Below are 26,520 nucleotides of genomic sequence, written 5' to 3'. Positions count from 1 at the left end.
ACCCACCAGTGAACCTTTAGGGTGAGTTAGAATGTCAAATTCACACAAGACCTCAGCATCCAACACCACTACATCCTCTGGTTTTTACTCTTGAGGTAGAACATGCTGCCAGTCCTCTCCACAGACAGTCTGACACCTCACTGTAGGTGTTCCCAGTGGAGTTCAAGACATAAAGGTGAAGGGTGGACACATCCCATATTAATGTTCACTAACAGGTATCCAGATACTTTTGATCAGATGGTGTATATGGAAAAAACATAGAACTTAACCCTCTGTAACACACTAAATTTTTGCAACAGTAAACTTTCCACAGCCAAAGCATAAACATAGCAAAACAGAACTTTTATTTATCTGCAACAAATCGAGAAGAATGCCATGCACAGAACACTGTTGCGTTTATGTAAATTCAATTAAAATAAAACTATAAATGTCTTGCTCTCACATGAGATGCAACAGTTGTCAGCCAACAATTTGATACAGGAGCAGCGATGCAGAAACCATTTTAACAAAATAATAGCATAGCCTTTTAATACAAGGTGCCAGGGAATTACTACCGAGACAACAATTATGAGTATATCAGAAGCCATAAATATAAAATTTGTAGCAAATATTTTTGACAACAACCTTATCAAGAACTTGAGTATCTCATATCAAACGTGTTTCTTCCTTTTCTTCATTTTTTTAAAAAGTATACAAATGACAAAATACTTAATCATGTGGAGGAGATTATAAGGGTAGTAGGATGACAAAAAAAAAAAAATCACAGCAACTTAAAATGACAAGCATATAACTTTTCCACTGTTTACTCTCAACACATCACACGGAAGATGTCTCTATGAAGTTCTGCAATTGTATAGAGGAAGCCTTCCAGAAAAACGTCCAATATATACACATACATACAACTAATAAAATGAACACGAGACCACAGATACATTAACTAATGAAAACATTAAATAAATAATGTACAAATTTTGTGCTAACAATTTTCATCTTAAAAGTGTGTCAAACCACCACTCATTCTGAAATATTCAACAGATGCAACACATGCATAAAGGAGACATGGGAGAAGCATCAGACAAAGGTAACAGTTAAGACAAGATGCACAGAAGGAAACAATACTCTCAAAAACGTAGAAAATACTTACTAAGGGTCATTTTAATACTTCAGTTTTTATTTTTTGAATCAATACAGCACATTCTGCTTCTGCTTTTAATACTGAGCAAACTGAAGTATTAGAAACCAAGTACAACTAATCAGAGAGAAGAAATTGTGGAGAGTAAGTACACTCAAGACAATCTAATTTTGTAGCCAGTGAGAAACAAACAGAATGAATAGAAAATACAATGAGACCACCACAAATGGATACTATGTATCTCAATTATTTGTAGAAAAGGGAGCTTACAAGTAAGCAAAAGAAATTTTGAAGCACACTTTAACATGTAGATAACAGTGTAAAAAAAATAAATTATAAATAATGTGATAGGACCCTCAGTCTACTACATTTACCAGCCATCCACCTAACAGGCACACCAAGGAGGAATGATAACAATTGCCTTAGTACTCCTTATGTACATTTATTTCTGACTTGTTCAGACATATATAAAGCATTTGCACAGTAATACCAATATGAAAGTAAGGAAAGGGAAAGGTACTTAGCATGACCACAAGAGGTCTTAGTATGAGGGATGAAAATCAGCCATCAGTAGGATAAAATGGGCTATACATTTTTTATCCAATGGGTATCAATGAACAGATTTCAAGGGCGTGTTTAGAAAGAAAATATTTATAACAATCTTTTCTCAATTATGTTACACCCCACGTCACTTCCACACATCAAAGTAAATAATTAGACACACTTACTTTCACCTGTTCCACAAGTAACACGGCAGTGGTGGCACCTTAACTTCCTGCACTCCAAGTCATGTTTCTTAGACTCAATTTTGTGTTGTACTCTAAAGAATCTAATTCAGTTTACTTAACTATATGCATGATTACTTAATGTGTATTCTGGTATTTAATATTATTCCACTGTCCCTCAACAGCATTTGTAGCAATGGCCCTACGCTAATAAGACAGTCGACACATAGCTCTAGATAACAGAACTTCCACATTCATTCACATCCAACCACATCTGATGATAAATACAAAATAAATTTCCGACTCGTAACAGATATTGGTGAATGCTGGAAGTGGTACCATCAGTCTCATCTGGTAATTCTCAGTTACTGCCCCACTCGTGTTACTGCTGTAGCAACCGTTTCGCTGCAAGACTACGTAACTGTTTGGTATTTACTGTATCTATATTTCATGTATAGTTATATGTATAAGTATACATATATATACATATAGATTTTATATATATATTTGTTTATTTATATCTATTAAATCTAATCAAAGACAGTCTGACTGTTTGTACATAATATCAACATCAGCCGACTTCCTCCTGTAAACAAACATGTACTTCCACTTCACTCATAACTAACTGTACATTTAACTAACACCATTTTGGCAAGGCATAAAAGAAAGGAATAAAGGACTGACAAACCGGAAACTCAGTCCTCATTACATTCAGACTCAAAAGTCATCTCTCACAATATGTTCCAGCAAAAATCACAAGAGAAGGAAACATCCGTGCCAGTTTCACCACTTAGTTGTCTACAACTGCTGTGCATGCTACGAAGAGGGCCGTGAGCACTGGAAAATAACACTGGAGATTACAGCTGCCACTTGCTGATCGAGGATCTGGCTCATGACGAGGGATAACAGACGCTGTTCTTGCTGCAGGAAGAGCGGCCGGTTTTCAGGATGTCGTGCCAGATGAAGTAATGTACCAGCCGCACGCCTCAGCATATCCAGACTGGTTCCCATAGCATCTGGATTGTCTCTAAGTGCACCGATACCGTGCTGATAGGCTATCCCTAATGCAGTAGCTTCCGCCTGCTCGATGAATGCTACTAGCAAGGACACACACGGGCTCTGCAGTGCAACAGTACGTGCCACACCACTGTCCGCAGCGGCCAGGTAGTGCAGCATATTCACTGCAAACTCTCGTAGCACTTGCCCTTCTGAACGGCACAGAAGTCGTGTCAGCACAGCACACAGACGTTCCAAACGGGAGTAGGGTGGCGTAGCTACAACCAGATCTACATTAGAGTCCGTTACGCACAATTTGCACAGAGCTTCCAGTGCGAGGCGCTGGGGTGACAACGAGCCTGAAGATACTGGAAATGGGTCTTGCCCATGAGCAGCTGGACAAACTGCCCAGTGAAGAAGTCCATCAATTACGGGCCGCGACACTTCCTCGGGATGTTGACCGAGGTCCATATGACCGGCAATGTTAGCTGCTGTCACCAACACATTTTCGCGCACATGGTGCAAGAAGTCCCACCACCATTCTGCCTCACCTTGTAAACTGCTACAAGAATCTGCAAAGTCAGCATCTTCTTCACGGTCATAATTCCGCTGTTTCTGTGCACAAGGAGGATGTTCGTGGTGTAAGAGTAAAAGCTTCCCCAACAAACTAAGGAATGTAACATTTTTGGCAAACTCTGCTTCATTGCCCGGGACAAATGACAGATTCCTCAAAATATTTGAAAGACAAACACAACGCCTTGCCTTTGCATCCTGTGTATCAGTAACAAGGTAAAGGCTCGCTTCATCTCTCGCGTAACATTCGTCTTCATAATCTGACATACGTCTTCTTTTCAACGTTCCCGCAGGATCCCTTATTTGTATGCCGCCCCTGTTTTCTCCCTTTATCTCTGGTCTCACATCTGTTACTTTTGACTTTTCTTCAATTTCGTCACCATAGTCATCTTCCATTTTTATGTCTTTTCCTTCATGTTCAGAACCTTCGAGGAACACATCTTGTTCCATTTCTGTTTCCGTTTCTTCGTGTTCTTTTACAGTTTCGTCACAACTGTTGTTGCCATTACTACTTTCATTGCTTTCTAAACATTCGCAATTGTTAAGGCTAGTTCCTTCAACAGCATTTCCAGCACTTTCATTACCTTCACTGTTTTCTTCACTGGCAATAATTTCACTTTCAACACCTTCTTTGATCTTATAATCGCAACTGGATTCATTCGGTGTTGTGCTGTTACAGTTATCACTTTTGCTTATGTTGAATATACTACTCTCATTGCTATTAGAACTATTGCCGTTGTTTGTATGTTCTGTTTTTATGTTACTGCTGCTAAAATTATTTGTGTCACTAGTTTCTGATACAGCATTATCACTCTTTGTTTCAATATCCTTTGGTACATTTGGAGAATGCGGCAACTCCCTTTCATTATTACTACTGCTCTCACTTTCGACACAGTTTGCTTCCTTTTTCACTTCTACAGTTTCTTTAGGAGGCTCTAAGGGGTCTACGCAGCGTTCAGGCAGCAATGAATTTTCTTCCGTATTTTCCGTTTTTATCCACAAAAACACATCACTCAAAATAGTTTTAGTCCGTTTCACTTCATCACTATCCTGCACATCTACGAAGGAGCTGTCTTTACTCAAATGTTCCTCATTAAGTATGACATTAGATGCACTGCTCGAACTATCAATAACACCGTTGTCATCACTACATTCCACTTTTAGCACTATAGGAGGAGTTACACTCAAGTTTTCAATGGGATACGATTCTTCTTCACTTACTTTTGTCCGACAATCTTCTTCCTCTTCGGCACCTACAGTTCTACTGTCATCGAGCAGTCTCGCAAATGGAACATTACCGAACTCTCCTTGGAAACATGACACAATGTACTTCGTCGAACTGATGTCTGAAGAGGTCAACTGCCACGGGTCTTGAACCACATCATCGTTTTCTGCCAAGTCACCTTCAATGTCCCAGCTCTTCCGATTATCCACAACAAAAATCTCATTATCTTTGTTCACAATTCGAACTACCTCACCCTTTCTAGTCACAAGAGTATAATTTGGTGTCGATTTCATTAATGTGATGTGATCTGCAGGATCAACTGGCACTCTAACTTGCCCTAGGTCCACTTCCGGTGTTTCCACCTTTGGTGCCTGGAACCACTTCTTCCCAGAATCTGGAAGAGGCGAGTCAAACATGTCAGCTAAACTGCGTCTGAGATGCTCCAACAGCACATCAAGGAGTCCTGGCATGTGGGCTAGTCCAAAATATGCAACTGTGGTAGCATCAAACAAAAGGATGTTGAGAATATCCAGAGCCCAAGCACTCTCTGCCAGTAGGCCAGAGCACAGACTCATCATAAGCCTCCATGCTTCTACAGGTGCTACATCCCCTCGTGTCATTCGCTTGCGTTTATACAAAACAGGCAATGTTGCTTCCACACTTTCTGGAGGGAAAACGATCTCTCGCTTTGGGGCACTCTGTTGTTGGTAGACCTGCGCATTATTCATCCCAGGCGGCTGCGCCTGAAATAAGACACCAGTAGAAAATAAATATAGGTACAAAACATGGTCAGCAAAACTGACAAAACTTAACACATGTAATTTTTTCAACTTCAATTTGGATTTTTTTTTAAATAAGTTTTACTTTATACTATGAAATGGGCTATGGGAGAAAATCAAATTCAAAAACTTTAAACATGTGCAAAATTTATACTCACCAGGATTATCATGCTTTGTTGAAGAACAGACTTAATACTTAAAAAATTGCAAGCCTTTGAGTAAGTGGCCCATGCATTGAGAATTAAAGAAATTGGTACATTAAGAGTAATGCAAGATCATCTACCTGAATGAAATACTCAGGAGGAGAGAAAATGCCTCTACGGAAACTAATAAAACCCCTATCTTGTTGTCATCTAAAGTCAACATAACTTATTGCACAATCATTAAGCAAGTTGAAAAGGGATGAGGCAAAAAAAATTAAACACTGTAACAAATACTGTATTATAATAGCCTCCAAGTTACCTTGCAAAATTTATTAGTCATGCTTCTCTGTGGAATGAAGTGATTCATGTTTTGGGAATGATTGGCAATTTGTTCCTTTGTTTTACCCAGTCATTACTAAATAACAGCTAGAGGCAAGCTGTTCTGCTGGTATGGTGGCACTGTGGCATCTCTGCACGAAGTACAAGTAACTTGCATATAGCAGTCCAGTTTCAACATTAAAAAGGATATGGCAAGTATATGTAACGTCAGCCATTATGTACAAGTGGCAACCTACGGTACTTTAATACAGTGTAATGGGTTAGAACGATATGCCATAATGAGTCATAACAGTACAACATGCTGTATACTCCACCAAAAAAATATGAGAGCTGACTTAGGATGAAGTGAGCAAAATGAATATACGCGATATAACTTTTAAAAAGTGCATAAAAAGCATTCATGATTCAAAGTCTGCACAAGAAAGGGAAACAGACAAAGGAGAAGAAATATTCTGACTGTAATGCTGGGGGAGGGGCAGGGGAGGGGGGCTTGTTCCTTATAACTGTCTCAGTAAGTGGTGTGGTCATGTGGAGCTGCTACAAGGATAACAGAAAATGAAGAGACACACAACTTTTGAAATCTATATAACTACAGCGTTAAGTTATTTCACAGACTATTTGCATAGTGGAGGGTAAGTTATGAACTTCTGACTACTGATCTTACTAGTGGTTAGCCAGGTTCTTATTTTTATGGCATGTATCATATTTTGTGGTGATGTACAGTCTAGGCAGGTATCTGAAAATTCTGACAGTCTCCAATGGTTCTGCCTGATAAACAATAAAGCCTCTCCAATTCTACTTGTATAATGTGTACCGAAACAGTTGGTGACTGCAATTGTTTCATAAAGTCATGTAGTTCACTGAATTTCCATTTTCTTTAATGTTACCAACACAATCATTCCACATAACTACTTTTGGTGCCTGTTGATGGTATTCTCATTCAACATTCAGCAATCTATAGATGAACGCTTTTCATTCAGAGTCTGTAGTGAAGCTTCAACACCACAATGCCAGTAGGGATTCATTAACTCCACCAATGATTTTTTTAATATTCGCGACTCGAAAGAGTTATTCTTCCACAAGCTGAGTTCACTATTTCTCATTATCATTCTCCACCTATCAGACCACAAAATTTATTAGTTTAGTGTGGTACATAGTAAGGTTGGGGTAAAGTGATATGAAGTAGGAAGAAGTAAGTTGTGTAATGCAATATATTATCCAATAGGAAAATTCTGTTATTTTTGTAGGTAGCATACATGATGGGTGCAAATCTATTTTCATCTTTAATATGAACATTGTAGATGGCTTTTAAGAAAGATTGAGAAGCTGCAGAACATAAGCATTCAAAGTGGAGCACAAGCGTGCAAGATTTTTTAAAACGACAATTCTTAGTTGAAGATGATAATTTATGTCCTTTATTCTTTTAATTCATTCTTTTCTACAATGAGAACTAATAAATAAATTGGACTTTGCACTACTATTAACTGAACCAAACCACTGTCACTTCTGTTCCACATTAAGGATGGCTATAATAGGATAAGAGCCACATTTTTGTAAATTAATGTGCTCATATTTAAGAGAGAGAATGGAAAAGAATTAACTGTGTATACCTGAATAAAAACTGAACATGAACAAACTCAATGAATATCAAAAAATATCCTCGAAGGACTGGGTTTGGTGGCACCACTGTATAGTATGTGCATATACAGAGGGGTGGTTGTGTTATTGCTTTATTTGTCACAGTCATTAGTGATCAGATGGCAGACTGAAGGCCTGTCTGTGCACCCTCTGTTTTGACTCTGCAGGCAGTAACTATGCCAAGTTTGCCATAATCATTTTAGGGTACAACCACGCCCTACTGATGAGTCAGCTCTCCTGTTGAACAGATTCAGCCATTTGAATGGTGTCACATTGGGGTCCTGGGGGAAGCGGTGGATGTATTAACGGATCGCTGCACATGTTGGACACAATATATCAGTGGCGTGTTGCTGCTTTCAACAAAGGTTTGTGGAACATTCCCATACCTGTATACCAGGCTCTGGACATCCTCACAGTACAGATGCACGACGAGATAGGTGCACTGTGCGAGCATTGGTGTCTGATCGATTATCATCCAGGGCCAAAATCTGTGCATATGTTGCACCTGTTGTGTCATCATGGAGCACTGGGAATCGTCTGCTTGCAGCAGGGATAAGATCACATGTGCCTCTGTCCAGACTATTACTGATACCACAACACTGTCAAGCATCACTAGTGATGGATGTACACACCTGTATGGTGTAGACCTGGTGAGCTGCCAACTCCAGAGTGTATTTGCCCTGAGCACGATGGTCACATCCCAGGTCTCATTGGGGGAGGGGGGGGGGGGGGAGCAGTCATGGTCATATTTGGTGTTTCTGCAGGTTAAAGTAACCAAAGCAAACAGTGCCCGTTGCCTTGCACAGGCTATTATCCCCACACTACTGCCATTTCTTCATAGAAAGGGATGTGCTTTTTCAATGGGATAACGCACATCCTCATACAGCTGCTGCAACACAAGCTCTTTGTGGTGTACAGAAACTGCCCTGGCCAGCAAGATCAACTGATCTCTCGGCTACTGAACATGTACAGGACATGATGAAGTGGGAACTTACTTGTTCTCTGGGGCCTGCAAGAACCACGACCAAATTACTATAAAAGGCACAAGATGCTTGGGACAATCTATCACAGGATGCCATTTGACACCTTTATGATAGTTTGCATGTGAGAAAACACACCTGCATCAGTAAAACGACTGTCCTTGAGGCTGTTGCTTTTTTTCAGCAGTGTATATAGTCCCATAAAAAAATACTCAATACCTACTGTCAACATGCATACTGATTTCTAACACAGCAAACTAAGTAGTGCCTTAATCAAGATGACCTTTTTTTTCCAGTTTCAACATTTTGTTGCCAAGGAAACAGTAACTTTATTAAGTTTCTTAAAGCATTTATTAATGATTCTGTCAGCAGTTGCTGTATTTATATTAGGCAATTAGTTTCAAATGTTATAGGTTCTTTTTCATGCCTGGCCTACTGAGGCTGCACTGACAGTGCCTGAACAATAATAATAAACATCAAAGAGGCAATGCATGAGTCTGATTTTGACTTAGTAAAAGGCATGTGTGGATTGTAGCATTTTTTCTGGAATCATTTATACAGCTTATGTTGCCTCTTTGATGTTTATTATTAATATCAGGCACTGTCAGTGCAGCCTCAGTAGGCCAGACTTTAAAATGAACCTGTAAGATTTGAAACTAGCCGCCTATCATAAATACCGCAACTGTTGACAGAATCATTAATAAACGCTTTAAGAAAATATGATTTGTTATTACTTTTCTTTAATTTTACTCATCTTAACCTGTTTCCTGATGGAACCAGAAAGTATGTGTGTGTGGAGTGGGAGATCAGGGCCTATTGTTTTAAATGAAATCTCAATAGTGATACAGATTCACAAACCTTATATGATCTTTGAAATCTCTGTATCTGCAGTTTACCTCATGGTCCTAGCAGCAGCCGAGTTGCTCTCTTACCTATAGCCATGTACATCTGATGGCAATCCCATTCAGTCACTCTGTGCTTCAGTCAAAAGCCAATACAGAATACCAACTGTACAAGCTGCTTTAATGGGGCACAAATGAAGCAACTACATTTGAGCATCCTGACACTGCACTATTTGTTCCTTTCTCAAATTTTAAATGCCTCATTTACAACCTACTAAATGGCTCACTTATTAACCATGCCGCTTACTCATGGTTGAACTTAAGAAATCTTGGACTGCAGCTGAAGCACTATGCAGAATTATTCTCACACTTACACATCATAAGAACTAAAACTCTATGGCACTATCACACTATATAACATTGACCTGCTGTCTGACCGCTACTTCATCTGAAAAATTGCATATTACCTCCTTGAGCTGCTGGTAAAATTCCTTATCAACCAGTTTCAGTTGTCTGGTCATCAGCAGGTTCATCAAAATATTTATGGCGTCATGTTAAGTGAAATTAAAAATCATTATCATTAGACGATAAAACCACAAATTATTGACTGCTATCACAAGATAATATAAGCTACATTGTAAGCTTATAAAAACTATGCTAAGTAGTGTATTTGTTCATGTTATAACTGTAATCCTCATTAATGCTGTGAACAGATTCATACCGCATACCAGATGTGCAGTACTAATCTGTTCAAAGTTTTAATAATGGTTACGGTTATAACATGAATGAGCACACTACATAGCACAGTTTTTATAGACTGAGGATGTAATTTATGTTATGGTGTAATAACAGTGAATATTCCACCGTTTTATCATCTGATGATGATTATTTTATATTTCACCTAATCTTAGGTTGTGAGTACTTTTATGAACCTGATGATGTGGGATGACAAACTAGCTGGGTAAATACAGAATTTTGCCAGCACTTCAAGGTGGTAATATGACATTTTTCAAATACATTAGAGCTGTGGGACACCATCTTCTGAAAATCCACTCAATCAGCACTGTGCAGTAGTATTACGAAGACTCACAGGCAGCACATGACCTTGTCAGCTGCTAGTGTCAAGTTTCTGAATTAGAGCTACCACTATGCCATAACAAAGCTCCCCATTAGTGTTCACGAGGCTGAGGGCACCCTACTAAATATCTGTAACTGGTTTATTTATTGGTCATAACACAGTACAAACATGAAAGCTTTATGTGTTTGCCAGATATGCCTACCATAGACACACACGCCCTCGACAGTGTGTTAATATTTGTTAAATGCTGACTTCAAATGCGTGCTTCGGAATCAATTTATGACTATTTATTAATATAACAGACAAAACGAGCCATATGTGATGTAAGACCAAATGCACATACTCTTTATTATGGGCACTTCATTTAATGAAATAAAAGTACATCGACTTCACAATGTGCTGCAAAATCATTTCACGACATGACCCGAGTGTACACAATGGTTTGGAACAGTGTCTACAAAACACTGAATGTGTTTATTTTTCAATACGAAGCAAAGACTTTGACATACTGTAATGTACAAGCCTCTTAATTTTTTTTTATAACACAGGTTGTCCTCAAGTTGTTAGCACACGAAACAAAGGCTTCTCTAAATGTCTTTCAGTATCTCGACACGGTACAAAAAGCAACACCATAAGTAGACTCATGATGTGTGTAGAAAATTCAGATTGAGTGAGAAAAAATTAGAAGCAGCGAACCTTTGAACCCGGTAGTTGCTGCATCGAATACGGCTTTCCTTCCGGTCGGAACGGAGCACGTGGGCTAACCATCGGTGGCCTTAGGAGTGAGTTTTGATTAATATCAGGAGTCTGAATACTTGGAACCCACTGCTGCTGTGCCTTAAGGAAAAAAGAAAGAAAGAAGTAAATAAGACTCTGAATAAAATACTTGTGTTACTAAAATTATTTATAGTAACATCTCTGACAATTTCACTAACATCTTCAATCTCAAAAAGAGTAAGAAATACACAGTTCACACAAAAATTATAGTTACGGATGTCTTCAACCATAAACAACTAACCCTATATGGGCAAAAGTGACAGAGAACATCGTAATTCAAACTGTAACACAATACCTGTTGTGGAGGCTGATACGGTGACTGTCCACTAGCTTGGTAGCGGTGCTGGTCCCACTTGCTGTTAGCTGGCTGACCAGGCACAGGACCACCAGCTCGTTGAGCATTTTGGTTCCACTGTGGAGGCCCTTGTGGAGCAGGTCCTTGTGGAGGGTACTGTGCCCGATACTGAGTGTTACCACTACTCCAGCCTACAATACAACAAATTCTCTATTTTAATCAAACCACATTTAAATCAATCTCATGAGATGCATTTATGTCTCATCAAATACTAGAACATCTCACTCTAATGTGAATCCCTCCAATAACTACATACAACCAAGAATATGAGAGTTTAACCTAAGAGGCTCGTTATTAATCCTGCTGCAATGTATTTCGAATGGAACAACAAAGTGTCTGGATCTGAGGAAATTAAAAAAACAGAATTGCATAACTTAGCTCTCTTAAATGTTCACTGTTAACTTTATTAATCTGAAACTGATTACAGGTTTAAATCTTTAGAAAACCAACGCAAAGTTAAAAACTAAGTAAATAAAAGTCTCCAAGGCACTAATTTTTTTTATACATTCTTGCACTTCCAGTTAACATATTACTGTCCAACAAATCAAGTTTGACGAACCTACACAGATCAACATTTTTTCAGTTGCCAATTCATTCAGTCATCCCAAACACAAGAAAACATTTTTGTAACATTCCATAAAACACTAATTCTCATTTATAAGTACTGAAATGGAAAATTGTAAGTACATTTCATTGATACAATACATCCGAAAACACTTGCAAAACCACAATTAACCATGAGCTGTACGATTTATTTATATATTTTGTGTTCCGGAGAGCTGTGTTGTAGATATATCACAGGGTATTGAACATGTCAGTTTTACTGATGTGTTATGGTATTATAAAAGTAGTACTACTATTCATTTTTAATATCTAAAGCTCAGGTTCTAATACTAAAAAACAAATTTTGCAGTTAAATAAATATTACAGAAAATGTAAATATTACAGTACATATATAATATAAAAATAAATACATTTACAACAATAAATAGACAGGATCATAAACACTCTATGGTCTAAAATGACACACACAACAGGAACTGACTTAAATTTCTTTAAACAAGAGCTCGTCTTGCCATCTGCCAAACCTAATTTGTGAAGAAAGGGCACTAAAAACCTAACAGCCACTGAAGTGCATCTCCTTCCAAACTAATGCCAAGTTTGCATGCCAAAAGTGGATATCGCCTTTTCTTCTAGATCATGATTACGATATGCTCTAGTAAGTTTGAAAAGGGGCTTTTCCCCCGAAATTACTCAGGCTGTAGATTTTGGGATATAAGGAGGCGCCAAAGACAAAACAGCACATGAAAAATCTGTGCTCAAGCTTAAGATGGGTTTGAACATTACAGTGCTTTAATAAATACAGAACTTTTAATGGTGGTAATGTCACCGACTTCCTACAATCTGTGAACTAACTCAACCAATCAGTTATTGGGCAGCTATAATTTAACCGGATACATTAAATGTATTCACAGTTGTGAATATGGACAACCATCAGCAGTATAACGGAATGACAACAGAGAAAATTTGTGGCGAACCAGGACTCAAACCAGATTTCCAGCTTATCGTGAGCAGTTGCCTTACCATTAAGCTATATAAGCACGACTCATGGCCAGACCCAAACTTCCACATGTTTCCAACCACGTGTCTACAACCTGCACTCGTACATTCATATGTATATTCTCGTACAGGGGAGACATTTTAGGCAAAAGTCACTTTGCCCGGTGTCAGTAGATAAATATTATATTTCAGTACCTGTGTTATTCAGAATTACAATGCGCTGTTCCTTTGGACATGCATACAATGATAAGGTGACCACTTGTGGTAATCGGGAATTCGAATCCTGGTCTGGCACAAATTTTCACTGTTGTCACTCCGTTAAACAGCAATGGCTGTCCATATTTGCAGCTGCAAATACATTTAATGTATTTCATAACAGCTGTAGTCACCACAGTGTCTTTTCCTTCAGGCATGTATGAACATTTACCCAGTCAGTCACCTAGTCACATGCACAGACACCAATTTGCCTCCTTGGTTAAGGTATCAATCAGAGTTGCTGGTACAGAGGAACATACACAGAAAACAGCAAGTAGCAGGAAGCGGAATAGGACATTAGACACAGCAAAGGGTGTTGGACAAGCATGTGTAATGACTAGGGACTGGAAAATGTAGCACCTATTTTTGGCAAAATTCGTGTCCAGTTTCTTAGTTTGTAAATGACTAGACACACAAATTTAAAAGGTTGACACACTACATGAGTGCAAATAGACAAATTATTAGTTCTTTGAAATCAACTGTTAAAAAGAGTGCTGATTGGGGGCTTTTGACTGGCATGTTTGTTTTTGAAAACACTTCAACAACTTTTTCTACCGAAATGGCTTTTGTTTTCTTCATTTGGCTGTATTTATACTTTCAAAAAAGATTGTTCTGTTGCAAAGCACCAGCATTTTCTCACCAGTTAACTGAATTCCTCTCAGATTAAGGTGTTTCTGGACATTATTTGTCTTTTCTTGCCCAATCTGAAGATTAAAAAATCTGCAGACTATTAATTTCGACCTTCAGTGGGCATTCATAGCCCTACAACCCATGCTTGACAACACTACAGATAGAACTGACAAGACACTTAGCGTAAAGTAAATCGATCATACGTTAGCTTGGTTTTAACATTAGAAGAATTATTTCTGCACCATCAAAAAACATTAAAGACTGTTTTCCAATCACTATAGCACAGAGGGCATTATAGGCTATAGTCACAGACGGCAGCAAGTGTAAACAGACTAGAATTTTGACCGCCACAGGGGAAGGAGCAGTGTGGGGAAACAAACCCCGTCTCCATTTCATTGGGCAGCAGCCTACAGCAGAACTGACACACTGTCACAGGGATTGCTGATCTCTTCTGGTGTTGTAAGAGTCATAATTGAAATCTGTGATGGAGCAGGATTAGTCGCTTCACTTATTTCAAAATAAGAAAAGAAAACAATGAGTAACACACAACACAAAGCATTCGGGGTAGCTACCACACAACTGCTTGTTGAAGTTGCAGAGTATTGTTAATGATACAGGCCGGAACTCTAGCGGTACATTGCATTACGCGAGTGTGTGTTAAACAGACCACTCAATCATCCACAATTGGCATCACACCAGATCATTGAGTGTATTGATACATCCTTGCATTTGTACACTTTATTTTGCACATAGGTCCTTGTGCACATTATCTATCCAAATTGGGTTTCGTCATATGGTGTATAATGCCAGTGACTGCTTACATTTTCGATATTCTATGCAGAAAATACAGCCATTTCAAACTTTCGCTAACAAATAGCTCATCTGGATACAGTTCGCTATGAAATGGCATCTATTAAGTAATTTCGCATTTTGAGGCAGAATTCACATTTATTTTGGATTTATCGGAAAATGTGAATTATTCCAGTCCCAAGTAATGACTCATTATTAAAGGTACCTATTTTCTGCAAAGTGCAAAATCACAAAATTTTACAAATTTTGTTCAAACTGAGTAACTGTTTATCTTTAAGAAAAATCACAAAATAAATGATGAAATTGTGTGGAATCATATCATTTGAAGTTAATGGAGTAAATTCAATTAAAGTTATGGCAATGAAATACTAATATTGATGACACTCGATTCTACACTACTTCGATACATTGAATTCAGTATTGCTAACTAAACTTCCTGCACAGGGAAGTAAAGTAAAATTAATTTTATGTGATGCTGAAATAATAGCACTGATTATGTGTGTGTTTTAAACAATATGATAAATACAGTCTTTTCTGCTGTAGGAGATGGTATTTCTTGCTCCTAAGATGAGGTAGTGGTGAAATGTACCAAACATCAATTATACCTTGATCAAATCTCATTTCTTAGGGTCTATTTCATTATTTTGTTGTTGCTGGAATCCATATCCTGATTTGTAGGTAATGGTTTGAAAAATATTGAGACAAACTGGTAGTTGTACTGGAAAATAGTTCATGAAGAACATGTCATAGGTAGAAATACAAATGATGCCAGAAATTATTTTCATTATGAAGTCAAACTTGTTAAGCATCATTTCTCTCCTAAGATGAGGGTATTGCTGAAGGACAGTCAGTAACGCTCAAATGCTACAACTCTATCTACATGAGTGCAACAGTAAAATGTAATTTCTAGGCATTAGTTTTGAAGACAACTGGTACACAATCTTTATATCAAAGGCAAACTAATGTACCATACTCTGGAAGATATATAAATGTTGTAATGTATTTGTTTCCCAAATGAACCTACATTAAACTCAACCTGAAGACACATTTGTTAGCATAACTAGTCTCGGTGAACTATTGTGGAAGGTTACTTAACCCTTTCATTGCTACAGAGGTGCTCTTTGCATTCTGTGTTGAGGTGGCTTTAGTTAAGGCTTTACTGCTCTCCAGATGTTGGTGCCTGTGCCGAGACACAGTGTTCTATGAAATCTTTTTTCAAAAACTATTAAGTGAGAAACACTTATTTTTGTATATCTTACCTGATCCCCCTCATGCACACTAAAGCTATCAGTTGGTTTGTTGCTTGTTCCATAAAGTTTGTTAATTGCTCCACACATAAAATTCATGATAATTATTATGATGTGGAATGTGACAATAAACACATAATTTTTATCTACAGCTAAATAAAAAATTGAAAATAATGGCTGCATGTTTGCCATTTACAGTTCTTCTTGATCTTCTTCTGCTTCTTTTAATGACTAATTATCTCTACTCAAGAATTGCTCTATGGTGTATAGGGAGTTATTAAGCGGAAAGCTCTTTAATCTACTTTTGGAAATACTTCTGCTATTTGTTAAACATTTTATTCCCGTACGTAGACTTTTAAAGAGCTGTACAGTTGCATATTTAATCTCTTTCTGTGCCGAAGTTAGGTTCATTAAAGGGTAATTTTTCCTTCTAGTGTTGTATTTGTGAAGATCAACGTAACTGTAAAATTTGGACTGATTACTGATTATAAGTTTCGTAAGTGAATAAATGTGCTGTGAGGCTGTGGTTAATATTTCCAGCTGCTTAAAGAGATATCTCCAAGATTTACACGTGCACACTCCATACATATCTCTATTTAATTTATAATGGGCCACAACCACTTTTTGCCTAGGCGAGAAGTTAGCCCAGAGTATTATCCCATATGACATCAATGAACGAGCAAAATATTTTAGCTTGCTGACTTCTACATTCACAAAGTTGACAATTACTATTATGACGAAAGTAGCAAAACTTAAACATCTTAGCAGGTCTACAGTATGGTTTTTCCAGTTTATGTTTTCATCACATTCACACCGAACACTTTGCAATTTCCATCCCAGTTTATTATTTACTGTTGGTGTACTCAGTTAATAGAATGGAGGATATTCTCAACAGTACAAGAGCGGGTTAAATGCATTTTTTGAAAGTTTACAGTAAGCCCATTTGTGCAAAACCATTCAGTAACTTTCACAGAAATATCATTTACCATTTTCTTTGTTGATGGTTCATTGCTTTCTTTGTTGATGGTTCATCGCTCAACTTCACAAAAATGCTTGTATTATCTGCAAACAGAATTAATTCTGCTTCCCAATGCAAATAAAATGGCACATCATTAACATGAAGCAAGAGCAGCAATGGACCAATGCTACGTCGGAATTCATCAAGCAAGCAAGAAATGGTCAATAGTTATTTACTTGGAATGTTTTTTAGAGCTCTGAGAAGCTGGATGTCAAGACATTTTGGAAAGGTTTCCTCTTAAATTCCATGCTTAACAATACACGAGCCCTTCAACAAATAGTTAATGGTGGCACAGGGACACACGAACACAAAACATATATCTGTATGGTTCTAAGCATAAGTCAGAGATGATGGATGCTCAGCTTTCTGCAAGGTATCTCGTGCCCATCCTTTTTGCCCTTCTATACAGAACCAGAAAAAATTATCACCGAGTACTGTAATTACCCATGTTACTCAATTCTATTTACTTTCTATGCAGTTCCATATAATGCGGCAATAAACTGTAACGTATAGTATTTCATATTTCCAAAATTGGAAAATTAATCCCTTGATATGTTGACTTTTCTTCACAAACTGTTCCAAAAATGTATTTTATTATTAATGAAAATAGCTTTTGAAGTAAGTGTGACTTACAAATTTTTGAAGATCACTGTTAATAAAATCCAGAATATACTTGTGCACTGGACTTTCACTGAAGTACCCTGAATCATAAAGTCATTTTGTAGTTTGTGTGTAGATATGGAATCAAATCATGTGTTTCACAGTGTGTCCCTTTGAATGGAAATATTGGTGGAGCTAGTCACAGTACAGTATAAGTATTTATCTCGTATCACTGGTGAGTGCTTGTCAGTCATCTGTTCAACTTTCATCACTTTCAGCCTCCAACGAAATAACATCACATACTACTTCACTTTCTGGGGTGCTAAATTCAATGTCAAACTTAGGATCACTGTACAGCCATCCATTTTAAAGTACCCAAAGCTACAAACAGTAAAGGTGATATCCACTGGCAAACACCTGAACCAGAACACAATATCTAGGCTACAAATACGGGACTGGATGCCCCCTAGTGGCCGAACACTTAACTACCCATGCTGAAACGGATGTAAGCAAGGCTTTACGTTTTCAGAGGTCTGTTCTTAAGTTGCTGGGATACACTTGGGATTTTAAGTTTTTGTCAGAATAATAAAAACTAACTCTGGCTTTATGTTAAAGTGTTAAATTTTTGAAATCAAGTATTGCCTCTCTATAGTTTCTCATTTGTAACTAATGAATTATTTTCATTACATACAACAAATAGAAGATGTTTGGGTTGAATCAATACAACTGACAAACTGTGGTTATCAAAAATTAAGTCTAATGTACATGGCACAAAAAAATCCCAGAAACAAATAATTCCTGGCTGTTACACCACAAAGTAAAGGGAAAAACAAAGATGATGATGATAGGTCCACAATATCAAATTATGAAACTTTACTGTCACTTTAAAACATGAGGAATATCACATAAAATAGCTAAACAGAGGGAGAAAGTTCATATTGTCCTCATAAGCTGGGAAGAGACCCCTAACAGCACCAAGAACTATGTGACTTAGCTTCTTTTTCCTGTCCCCAATCTTTAAACTTTTAAGAACCCTCCAAATTACAGTGCTTACCACTTACCATATATAGAAGGCCTTTGTTGACTATATGGTGGATAGGGAGACTGCTGTGGGTCTTTTGCAAAATCTGGATGCCTTCTAGGGGTCTGTGGAGCTGGAGGTGGCATTGATTTACTATGAGGGCTTCCAGGATACATCTGACCACCTGGGCCAGTTGCAGTAGCTGCTTGTTGACCAGAATATACCTGTTGGCAGTATTTACTTTCAATTGTAACTATTTTTCACAAACAAATATCAAATAACAACACAAACTGTAACAAAACTATCACTTCTGTTTCTTCATGAATAACATTAAAAAAAAAGTGTTTATACATTACTGTTCACAAGCTCCTTGCTGTTAACTGCACTAATTATTCCTGGTAATGAACTGCAATTGTGCTGTACATTTTCACACTTTCCCCTTATTAGAAACAGTACATCAGAATCATAACATTTTTGTATCAGTGAGAATGTGATCCCATATCTACCTGAATAATAACTATGAGGAAGCTAAAAAGATATAAATGATCCCCAATTATACATAATGTACAGACAGTGTATGTATAAAATAAAAAAAATTAAAATACACATTTGTTTATGACGACTTGAAATTTTCAAACTCTGTTCAGAATTAGGTAGGGGTGGGCTTTTAGCTTAAAACTTGTTGGCAGAAAAGTAACAAGTATGCTTTGTGTGTCCCAGAATGTGTTATAAATTCATATTGGGAAGAAATTCATATTGGGAAGAAATTCAAACTGGTGTTCAAGAAATCATAAAATTTATATGAAGTGTTGTTACTGCAACAATTTCAAAGTAGGAATCACATGAATTCAAGTGATCAAATCTCAAGAACTTTGTTTTAGAATATTAAGACTGTTAATTTTTACATTTCAACTGAGGTTTTTGCACATAATGAAGCCTAACTAGATAATAATATTGTTGGTTTCAACTGAGAATACTGTATTATTAATCTCGAGGGTGGAAGTGTTGCAGGCATATTGTCCTCCTTAAGGCAGAGTACATTACACTGTTTATTCAAATAACGGAAAACCTAGGATGAGATGATAACAAATAAAGAGTTATGATAGATAGCTACTCACTACACAATGGTGGTGGTGAGTGGAAGACAAGCACATTGAAAGAACACTGCTACATACTATCAGTGAATGCCCAGAGGGGGCAGTGGCAGTGTGTGTGTGTGTCTGTGGGGGATGGGGAGGAGGAGAATTTGTTGCCTACATCTGACAAAGGGAATAGTTTGATAGCTGATATTACAAAGAGACTCAAAAAGTATGTTTCATAATATAATTGCAGTCTAAGTATATTTTCTTGAATGTTCCACTACACTTCAAAGTGACACAGATACACGACATTTTTCAACATCATCAATTCTCTGTAAATAATGATCAGAATGTTCTGTCTGTCAGTCAGTCAGTCCCTCGACAACAGATATCTGCTCCTCTGTCATGAAGCCATTTGAGCATTATTGTGTGAACATCCTCATCATCGAAAAATCTGTGACCGTTTCAAATCAGTTTGTCAATTGCTCGGACATTGTCATCTGTAGTAGATGCCACTGGTCATCCTGCCCTATCAGCACCATTCACACCCATGCGGCCTTGGTCACATTGTAAGCACCATTTTGCTATGGCTGGATGCAACACTGCATTTTGTCCATATACTACCAGAATTTCAAATTGCATTTGTGAGAAAATTAGACTTTTATCCATAAGATTTTTACAGACTCAAGTACTAAGACTTTGCAGCTTTGGAGTATGTTTACAGTTTCCGTGCCATTTCACTTCCACACTGTGATGCAGTTGTTATCCATACCACAGTAGAACAGTGTCTGCAGGACATCTAGAACATGTACTCTCTTTTGACAATGTGCCATTCTTGTTGCACAATAGTCTTAACATGGGACAACCAGTGTAACTTACTATTTCAAGTACCCTCGTATATAGTAGGCCTCTTTCAGTGTATGTCTCTGCACTTCAAAGCCTCCTCTATGTAGTGAATACTGACCTATCCCATTACATATTATTATTACACTGTTTATTGACAGTTTTAAAAATGCAGACTGATGGTAACATCAGGTATGTATGTAAAAGATTTCACATGGTGTTTCCTACATCAAGTGCAAATAGAAATTTGTGTCCAAAGTGATTATTTTTGTATCGTATACTTCTATCATATCAAGTGACATATTCTGTGTAGTTTACTCATGAGGTAACATGCAAGTCAGATTTCATCCTAAGAAGAACATTCTTTACCACGAAGTCCTAATAACTGTAAATGTAAACATTTTTGCTTCTCTCATCTATAAAAAGAACAAAACTAATGAACTTATGCCACAGTAGAGTTCCATCAGAATATCAACAGAACTACGGCAACTTTTGATTACCCATAAATAACTGTGTAGAAGAAGCAAAACTAAAACAAGTTGTGAAATTCGATGTTTTAAAAAACCTATGATCTGTAGAAGGTTGACGTGTTTTCATGATTTTTACTGTATATACTAACTACACTTAATTATTATTATGTACCAATGACAAGTACAGTAAACAGTAAATTATCAACTGCAAATACACATTTTTTATAATAAAATTTCAACTATGATGAGACACACTGTGTGGAAAGTTATCTGTTCAATGACAAGTACACACACTATTCTTCTTCATTCTTACAGTAAGTTTACCTGTAATGATAATGTAAATGTGTGACTTTCAAAGAGCTTACTACAGAGAAATTATTCTAACCAACATAATTAGAAAATTACCTTTCAATGGACAACAGAAATTTTCTGTTGACATGTTGTGTTTAGTTCCATCTGCACATGGTGGGCAGAGAGGGGGGGGGGATGATAATACATTCCCAACTACTGTCTTATTTTCTCTCCAATTTTAAAATCTTCTGCCAACAGTCCATCCGACACTGCATTAGAAGCAACTTCAAGAAATGTAGATTTTTTTTTTATCTCCCCTCTGAGTTTTTAAAAATGTAGACCTCTCAGGCTGAGCACTAATTTAGCTTAAGTAGCTTCAATGTATCATTGACATTTATTTGTAAGAGTCTTGAATAAGTAATGGGTGTGCTCAGAGTTTTGGAATGCCACAGGCAAAGTCAGCATTTTGGTAGACATCATCACTGCTCCTCTACAACCTTCTTTTGATTTGCTCTCTTTGTACCATTCAACTTTGTTCCATAAAATGTTAAAGAAACCTGCCAGTATTACCATTACATCTGAAAGGGGCTGGAAAATCTCAAATGAGTGAACTTCAAAGGGAAGCTAAAACTTCGAGAAAAGTGTATGCCATGAATCACTGATGTTTTGATAAGAAATGATTGAATATGCACTGAGTAATGTAACACTACATGAACTCTATTGATAAAAGGCCATGCACAGTACTTCTATAACATAAATATATAATAATGTGTCTATGTACATACCAGCTGTACTATATTGTTATGCACTGTGCAGTATCTGTAGCATACCATACAAACAGGTGTGAACAGTATTGCATGATGTGGTATTGGTACAATCAGGCCCAAAACATACAATATTTATAATGACAAGAAAAACAAATTACAGAAGACGCACAGTTTCACACGTGCACCAAGTGACTACAGTCATGAAGATCCACCTTCCTCTTGATTGAAATGTGAATTCACTTCATGATCTGTGCTTAGTCAGTGAAAACTTAATGAAGCACAATTAGATGCAATTTTAATATACAATACTGATTTGGCAATGAGGCACTCAAATACAAAATCAGTAGTTTGACACACAGGATATCAGTCTAAAGAATGTGACAAACGAGGGAGCAAATCATATCACAGAATTAAAGAATTTAAAAGAAAGGCAGCTAATAAAAACTGAAACTGTTAGTGTTACAATGCTGTCCTATGAAACCAGCCGAGGCTGTTATAAAACTGTAGCTACACATATTTTATAATGGGTTATACTCGTGTCTAAATTAAACAATCTTGAAACACTTATTAAGAAAATGTGGATGGAAATCTCGGAAGTCTCAAAATTAAAAGTTTTGGGCACCACGTACATCTAGACAAACATTGCAGTAAACCTTTTAGAGATCTGAAAAATTGTGGGCTGTTGAACTTGCGGTAAGACTGTTTGGAAGTTAAAAATTTTCAGTACCTGCAATACAGGCTGTAACAACATTTACATGGCTTAAATAGAACTACTCAAGAAAGAATATACAATCCCTTAATTGTCTATGTCCTCAATGAGAAAGTTACAAGGCACAGTAACACAAATGGTACAATTATGTATGGATGAAAAGGGAAACCATATAATTTAGATATCTCACTCAACATAGAACATAATTACACATATACTTAAGAAATGGTATGACACACTCATGCATTTACAATTTCTGTGGCACAGCATTTGGAGCTGTAAAACCTTATGTGATGTAACAAAATATTTAATATTGCATTGCTTCCTACAGTTATAATCACTGACTAACATGACACAGTGATTAGTGTACCACAGGTACATTCATCCACCCAAATATGGGTTACACATGGTTGCCGTAAAAAGCTTACAGTAAATGGAGGGATGATTTACTTGAAAAGAAACATCCCACTCCATTTCCATATTTATCTTCTGTCATCTTCTTTACAGTTGTAGGTATTCAAAAATACATCGCATTGATCCAGAAAATGTAAATTAATATCAGCATTGTTATTTCTTTCACATTTTAATGAAGAAGTATGATTTACTTTTATACAAATGACTATAATTACCGGATCTTGACGGTAATAGTCTTGCTGTGGTGGATACCCTGTGGGTTGCTGTGCTGGTGGTCCCGTAGGTGGAGCAGGATAGCCAGTACGTGAAGGATAGCCAGGTGGCTGGCTGGGCCCCCCGTACCGGTTGTGTCCAAAGGGATCTTGACCACCAGCCGACTGCTGCGTCCCACTACCTTGTCCATAACTCCTGAAAATAATAAAAGACTAATTGCAACACATTATTTTCCTAATTACAATGCCACCAACTGTTACCTCAATATAGATTCTCACATTTGCTCAATTTTAGACTACTGCCAGCCTATTCTCTGATAGAACAAATGTTCTTGCTAAGCCAAAGACAATATGCAATAGATCCAAATGAAAATTTAATATTCTCTTGTTTTTACTTTCAAGCAAAGGTAGGTGTGTGTGTTTTTTTTTTTTTTTTCTTTTTTTTTCTGTTTGGAGCTTACGGGTGCTCAGTGTTGAGGCTATCAGTGCCCTTACATATTTTGAAAGAAACAAATATGATTAAAATGTTCAAAATTGTTGTCTCACAGTGTGAAGGAAACCTATAAAATGACACTCATTCACTCACTCCCATGCCACTCACATGGAACCACACAATCACCATGTCTCACAAGAATTAATACAATGGAGAAGGGTGAAAGGCACCATTCCTGGGATTAAAATAGAAGTAAAACCACAGAAGAGCTAAAGGAAAGGCACAGGGAAAAGTGACTGGTCGACCACTTACAAAAACATGAGTGACCCAGTCATCCTGTTAACAGATTAGGAACATCATCCTAAAATTTTTGGAAACACGTTGGAGATATCACAAAATCTTAAAACTCTCAAACACATTCCTTTCAATGTCACTTGAAACAAAGGGGACATCTGCTGCTGCCGCCCTCTGGTCTAAAAATAAAACATAATCTAGTAAAATGTGGTGCACAGTCATCTGTATGCTACAGGCAGCACACACTGGAGGAACCTCTTGGCAGAGCAAGAAGCCATGCATCAGAGGATTGGCCTATGTGAAGACAAGTAAGCAGGACTTCATCCCGTCTTTGTGGCCAAAGCTTATTACCAATCACTTCCACCCACCCAATCATCTTCCCATTGACACACTGTTGTGGATTGGCAAGACAGCCAACCCACTATGAGAGGAAGCCGAAAGGCACACGTTTTAGCTCACGCAGGCTGGCATGAGGTCTGGAACAGGTCAAGGAAATGAGACTAACAAAAAACGAACGTAGCTGCTGGAATACTTAACTTAAATCCATAAATGGTGAACATCACTCTTGACGGTACACGTCTTACAGCATCAATAGTGACTGGTAATGGCACTTTGCTAGGTTGTAGCAAATGACGTAGCTGAAGGCTATGCTAACTATCGTCTCGGCAAATGAGAGTGTAATTTTTCAGTGAACCATCACTAGCAAAGTCGGCTGTACAACTGGGCGAGTGCTAGGGAGTCTCTCTAGACCTGCCGTGTGGCGGCGCTCGGTCTGCAATCACTGATAGTGGCGACACGCGGGTCCGACGTATACTAACGGACCGCGGCCGATTTAAAGGCTACCACCTAGCAAGTGTGGCGTCTGGCGGTGACACCACACACACAACTCTACTTAAACAGCGAGGTGATGGCATGCAGGGGGATAGCACACTGAAATAACTGAAGATCGCTCCATGCCTCCTTGACTGCTACATCCGCCCTTTTGGTCCCCTCAATACCCATGTGTCCTGGTACCCAGCAGGACACCTCCTTGCCCACCCAGCCATTGTAATTGATGGAGGATGTCCTGGATATTTTGGCCTACTTTATCTGCTGGATACGAGCATTGTAGAGAGTCCAGAGCATTCAGAGAATCTGAACAAACAAGGAACTTAGCAAACTAAGCACACCTCATCTGCTCCAGTGCCCACAAGATCGTGTACAGTTCCGCATCGAAGACAGTAGAGTCTCAAGGCAGTTAAACCTTGAGGACACTATCAGGGAAAACAACAGAGCAAACAATGGGGCCCCTGTTTCAACCCATCCAGAAAGACAGCTGTAGAGCTGTGGCGCTCAGTTAAAATGGCAGAAAATATAGTATTTAAACATATGCAGGAGTGCAATCTCTCCTGTACTGCACTAATTCTAAAATTACCCTGGGACTATGCAATGATGACAGTGGCAGGTAGTTAAAATCCTGGATTTGAGGACTTACATTTCCCATATTAAGTGACTCCAGCACACACTGCACGCAGATTGCAAATGGCACTGTTGCTCATAGACGATTAGAGAAAAGGTGTTCCAAAGGTGGACGAGCAACAGTATTGTATGCAAGTGAATTTGGAGTATGAGGCTGGTCCTGCAAGCACCTGTGGCCAGTCTAATCCCCTCAAGATGGATAGCATCAATGATATTCAGATAAGAAGGCCTCACTGAGCTGTACAATGTGCATCCACAGTCAAAGCGTGAACACACAAAAGCCCTATAAAACTAAACAGATGTGCCCTGTCTGCTCCCCAACACCTGTAGCTAATGCACTTTATGATATTGAGTGCTTTCTGGGTTCTGGGTTTCAGCTCTCTCAGGTGTGGTAACCATAACAGTTTGGAGTCAAAAATGAGGCCCAGAAACCTGACCGAGTCTTTCAATTGTAAAATGGTGTCTGCCATATGCAAGTCAGGTAAATTAAAAATACTATGATAATGACTAAAATGAAAACACATACACACTTTTCTGCAGAAACCTGAAAACCTCTCTGTGCAGACCACTCCTACAACTTAGAACTACTTAAACCTAACTAACCTAAGGACATCTCACACATCCATGCCCAACGCACGATTTGAACCTGCAACCGTAGCGGTCGCGTGGTTCCAGACTGAAGCACCTAGAACCATTTGGCCACAAGGGCCAGCTAGTTACATCTGACAGGGCACTACTGCAACACTGGAGGAGTAACAAATAAATAGCAAAATCATCCACAAATAAGGAGCACATACAGGACTCCTTACCATAGACATGATTCTGTT

At 38.0% G+C, this 26,520-nt stretch overlaps 2 protein-coding genes across 2 annotated transcripts in view; one reads left to right on the top strand and one right to left on the bottom strand.

The window, feature by feature from the left end:
* LOC124721695 (katanin p60 ATPase-containing subunit A-like 1) overlaps window positions 1-26,520 on the top strand; it is a 202,182-nt gene that overhangs the window by 15,134 nt on the left and 160,528 nt on the right. The window lies entirely within an intron of this gene.
* The window catches only part of LOC124722349 (trithorax group protein osa-like), a 63,037-nt gene continuing 39,190 nt past the window's right edge, over window positions 2,674-26,520 (bottom strand). The window contains exons 5-9 of the mRNA XM_047247522.1: window positions 23,512-23,704; window positions 18,764-18,947; window positions 11,523-11,713; window positions 11,147-11,287; window positions 2,674-5,394 (exon numbers count right to left, since the gene is read on the bottom strand). Of these exons, the coding sequence (XP_047103478.1) occupies window positions 2,674-5,394; window positions 11,147-11,287; window positions 11,523-11,713; window positions 18,764-18,947; window positions 23,512-23,704 (3,430 nt within the window). The remainder of the gene's footprint in view (window positions 5,395-11,146; window positions 11,288-11,522; window positions 11,714-18,763; window positions 18,948-23,511; window positions 23,705-26,520) is intronic.

This window comes from Schistocerca piceifrons, chromosome X (genome assembly GCF_021461385.2).
Source record: "Schistocerca piceifrons isolate TAMUIC-IGC-003096 chromosome X, iqSchPice1.1, whole genome shotgun sequence".
Classification (NCBI taxonomy): domain Eukaryota; kingdom Metazoa; phylum Arthropoda; class Insecta; order Orthoptera; family Acrididae; genus Schistocerca; species Schistocerca piceifrons.
This window is presented reverse-complemented; position numbering and strand designations above follow the sequence as displayed.